The 4,560-nt window shown below is 39.0% G+C and overlaps 1 protein-coding gene across 1 annotated transcript in view; it reads right to left on the bottom strand.

The window, feature by feature from the left end:
* Positions 1 to 4,097, bottom strand: part of LOC109955411 (signal-transducing adaptor protein 1-like) — a 7,825-nt gene extending 3,728 nt beyond the window's left edge. Inside the window, exons 1-6 of the mRNA XM_020591553.1 lie at positions 4,002 to 4,097; positions 3,721 to 3,792; positions 3,365 to 3,481; positions 3,109 to 3,165; positions 991 to 1,163; positions 737 to 868 (exon numbers count right to left, since the gene is read on the bottom strand). Of these exons, the coding sequence (XP_020447209.1) occupies positions 737 to 868; positions 991 to 1,163; positions 3,109 to 3,165; positions 3,365 to 3,481; positions 3,721 to 3,792; positions 4,002 to 4,097 (647 nt within the window). The remainder of the gene's footprint in view (positions 1 to 736; positions 869 to 990; positions 1,164 to 3,108; positions 3,166 to 3,364; positions 3,482 to 3,720; positions 3,793 to 4,001) is intronic.
* Between the last annotated feature and the right edge of the window lie 463 nt (positions 4,098 to 4,560).

The following is a 4,560-nucleotide window of genomic DNA, read 5'->3' as shown; positions in this document are numbered from 1 at the left end:
CAGATATAAAGGTATGTGTCAATCAAGATATGGGCAAGAACAGGCTTAATGATTAATCAGATGGGAGTGTGGATGTAGAATATGTATCCATGTAGTAATACTGCTTGCAAACCAATGATGATAAGATGATGTTAGGGGGTAGGACTAGATAAGTCTAACTTCTTCCTACTCCGTTCAAGCATGTACTAGGTATAAGCAAATTGAAAATATATTTGTGGATATGTCTGGAATTATGTGTGGTTACATACTGATTGTTGTTACATGTTTGAAAGAATAAATAAAATGTTCCAAAAAATTATAATGAAATGCAAAGCACCCATATGCTAATGATCCTTCATTAGCATCTACTTTGCAATTCAATTGTCTTTTAGACTTATCACCTTTTTACTTTTGTATTTTTTTTTAAACCACAGGTGCTCTGTGATTCAGATTTGACAAAAGTTTCAGATCAGCTCCTATAAACATTTCCTGTTTATGTTTCAGAAAAGCCAATGTGACAGTTGCACACAAAAGCAGCACTGATATATATATATATATATATATATATAAAAACCTATAGCAGCAAAGATTAATTTTCACATGATGAATGAATGGTAGCAGCAGCTGTCTGTGAGACAAAGGAAAAAAAAAACCTATTTACATCTATTCGGTGAGAACTGAACAGAGTAACGTGAATATAAGCTCCTGCATTATTCTCTAGTTAGTGATACATTTCAGAGGATGAGATCGATCAGACCTGGACATCAGTTGCCTTAGGGTCACGGCGTAGTTGTTGGCCAGGGTGGATGGGCGAAGGATGATGTTTCCATACTCTGGATTTGCATTCAACATCTGCTTAGCCTCCTCCCGAGTCACATTGAAGAAACACCTGCAGGAATAAAAAGGAAAAATAAACACTTTCTCATTGCCAGTGAAGGTAGGACAGAACGAGCAGGAAGTGGTTCAGTTTGTCAGAGTGAGCGGTAACAAGGAGGAAACAGACTAACTTACTCAGGCATGTCCAGGGAACTGCAGTCAGGAGGGGAGGAGGAGGGTGAGGCTTGGAATGGGACGGATGGTCTGGGTGGTAGTAAAGGGGCAATTCTACCTCTCTCTTGAGCCAGAACTTCCTGCAGCTGAAACAACTGTCCAGGCAACAGATGCAGCTTACTGGGCATCTCCTTCTACAGGAAAACATTATTACAGATACAGTTTTACATGGCGTGTAACATGTTGACAAATACATCTTGGTATGTTGGTGTAAAATGTATATTGGTCAGCTTCCTCAAACGAATTACATCCAGTTTGGGTACAGGTGCAGCATTTAGGATATTACAAAAAAAACTGAGGAAAAAAAAAGCTGAAATGCCCAGGACAGAATTTAAAACCCTTTCCTAACATACAAAGCCCTTAATGACAAGGCTCCATTGTATCTTAACGACCTCATAGAGCCTTATCATCCCAACAGAGCACTTTGTTCTCAGAGTGCAGGTCTGCTTGTGGTTCAGAGTCCACAGAAGTAGAATGGGAGGCAGAGCCTTTAGCTATCAAGCTCCTCTCCTGTGGAACCAGGTCCCAGTCTTGGTTTGGGAGGCAGACACCCTCTCTACCTTTAAGATTAGACTTAAGACTTTGTTCCTTGATCAAGCTTATAGTTATATTAATACAGTATGTTTATCATGACATATTTTCAATAGGACAGTTAGGGAAGGTAAAGGGGTTCTTAGCATGTTGTCCTCCAGTATTTACTGAGGTCTAGACCTTATTATGTAAAAGTGCCCTGAGATGATTGTTGCTGTGAATTAGTGCTATACAAATTAATTTGAGTTGCAGCTTTTCCTGTTATAAAATTAAGTGTGCATACATCCTTCCTCTTGTTTCCAAATGTGTCACTACCATTATCATTGTTAGTGTTGTATCTGGTACTTTTTACCATGCGGACTCTGAGAGACAAGACAGTCCAAGTAACTACAAAACAGTGCTGATTTATTCCATGAACACAGGTAAAAATTAACATTACACGCTCAGGCATCTTGCACCCCCAAACTGCTCGCAGGCAGATGAAACATGAAAGACCCTGAACCCACCAGGCCTATACATTATATCCCCTCGGTTGGGCTAGCCCCATACTACACAGAAACGTCAACCGCGACGTCTCTGGTGCCAGCTTTGCAGCTGGCCATAGCAGTAGTCAAAACATGAAGTAAATCAATGTGTGTGTGTCTGATGATTAAGTGGTGTGTAACTAAAAACATTCTCACAGACCTCTAGTGACATGTCGTGACTTAAACATAAGAACATATTATGGCTAAGGCTACAGTTATACACGTCATAATAATAATATTAAACACCCTGTCTGCTGACAGTCATCAACTCTTCTCTCTAGTTATCCTTGACCAGATGTACCCTGTAGAAACTCATAAGCATGCCTAAGCATTTAACAGTCTAACTAGACATCCTATCTCCACTAAACATTTCTAATACATAAAGTATCTATCCAATATCTATCTGACTAAAAATACCTAACATTAGTCTTAAAGTGGGTTTGTCCTTACAAGCACTGTGACCTAAATCACTGCAGATGATTAACCAGGTAATGTTTTTCTTGGTATTTTTGTGCTTGGCTCTGTATGCTCAGTCTGTAGTTTATTAAGCACACTTAGCTAAAATTAATACAAAAGATCCTGCAATAAATCCTTCAGAGGTTATCAGTGAGACCAAGCTAACTATCATAAACAGCTCTGTGTAATACAGTACAGTTCAACATTGTGGATTATATGTTCCACAATGTTGACTCAACCCCTCTATAAAACATTTTGAATAAAGACTGAACAATATTACCTTCATGAAAGGAAGATTTATTACATGACTGTTGTATTAAACTACATTAAGTTTAGCTGTACTGTATACAGCAAATTATTTTCATAAGGATTCAGAGAGAGAGGTATGTTGGAAGACATTAGACCACTGTGTGTAATAATTATCCTTGAACTCAGACACTGAGGGTTTGTTATTGCTCTCTTGTTTTTCCCAAGCATTCAGCTGTATTCTGTAGTGTTACCAGCAACTGTACTGAGTTTAACTCCCATCCACCAGAGTGCGTCTGACTGTAAGTTGGTGTTTGCTTACCTTGACCACGGTGAGGATGTAACCCCTCCACTCTTCTCCTGTGTCAGCATTGTCCATCTGTCACACAAACAGAAAAACATTAAAACATGGAAAGTTGAAAAATCTACAATGTAAAGAAAAGTCAACCAGAGACTTGTGGATAGGGCCAATTTGAATTCACAGCAATATGTTGAGGCCATGTGATACTATACAATTTTTATTTTAGATATTCAACACTTTTTGATTTCCAGTTTTTGAACATGTCAGAGCAACACACCTTCAGATGCACCTCCTCTGTTTGCAGGGTGAGAGTGAAGATGGTCGGAACCTTCCTCTGATATGGAGACTCCATCTCCATGGACTTCAGCTGCTCCAGGTCCAACCTCTCTGTGTACTGCCAGTGTAAACAAACAATGTGTATGACTGTTAACCAGCTGATCAAAGTTTTTTTTTTGGTTTTACCTATAGAACCTACAGTATTTCCTTATTGCCATTCAACAGAGTTGTCTTTATTCATAATTCTTAACTTTTCTGGGAAAGCACGCTACTTCCATCGTTTAATCACATTTTCATTAGTTGTGTATCCAGATTGTGCATTAAGTGAAGAGTAGCTTTTAAAATGAGTTTGCTTACTGTATCCTGAGTGTCATCTTTGTACAGAAACAGTGTGGCTCCACGAAGCTCTCCATGGTACTTCTTGAAATCCTGGAAAGAAAAAAAAAGTCACTTTTACTTCCTGCATAAGGACTACTTTTACCACTTTGTGTTATTTTGTATGCAGCATGTATCACTGTAATTTTCTACTTTATAGTCAAAAACTTTTGGCAAATATCTTGTAATCATAGTGAAATATTACACAGTTTGTTTTTCACTCCACTTGCATTTTCTGTTATGTTTCCCATCTTTGTCCTCACCTTCTCTTTGGAGTTCTTCTTCAGCAGGTGTCCAGAGTAGTAGAGAGGCAGCTCTGTGATGGTCGCCCTCTTCTTGTGGAGAACTCTGGGGTGCATCGTCCAGTTGTCTGGTCTCTGACTTTCCTTCTGGTTTGGTATGGCTCAGCTTTGCCTCTCTTCCACTCCGTTTGTCCAGCAGTTTATTCAATGTTGAATTAACTGTTCAGTTCCGAGAAGGTTTTCATTTCCTGATTAACTCACATTGAGTTAAGTTTATGCCTGAGATACTTATTGGTCTACTAACCTGCATCAATTTGCTTTTCTCTCCCCTTTCCTTCCTTAGTGACATTTGGACTGAGAATGAGGAACTGCTGCAGTGATTTATAAAGAAGGAAGTACCTAGTACATAATATCCCAAATAAAAACTCCCTTTTGTACTTTGAACTCACACATAACACAAGCAAGACACCTTCACTTTCATGCAGGCATGTCTGTGTGTGCATGCACGCACACACACACAGTCTGAGCAAAGGCTCTCTCATGCATGCCAGATTAATTATTTGCATTTTACACAGTGCGA

This window comes from Monopterus albus, unplaced genomic scaffold, assembly GCF_001952655.1.
Source record: "Monopterus albus unplaced genomic scaffold, M_albus_1.0 scaffold2.1, whole genome shotgun sequence".
NCBI classification, from domain to species: Eukaryota; Metazoa; Chordata; class Actinopteri; order Synbranchiformes; family Synbranchidae; genus Monopterus; species Monopterus albus.
This window is presented reverse-complemented; position numbering and strand designations above follow the sequence as displayed.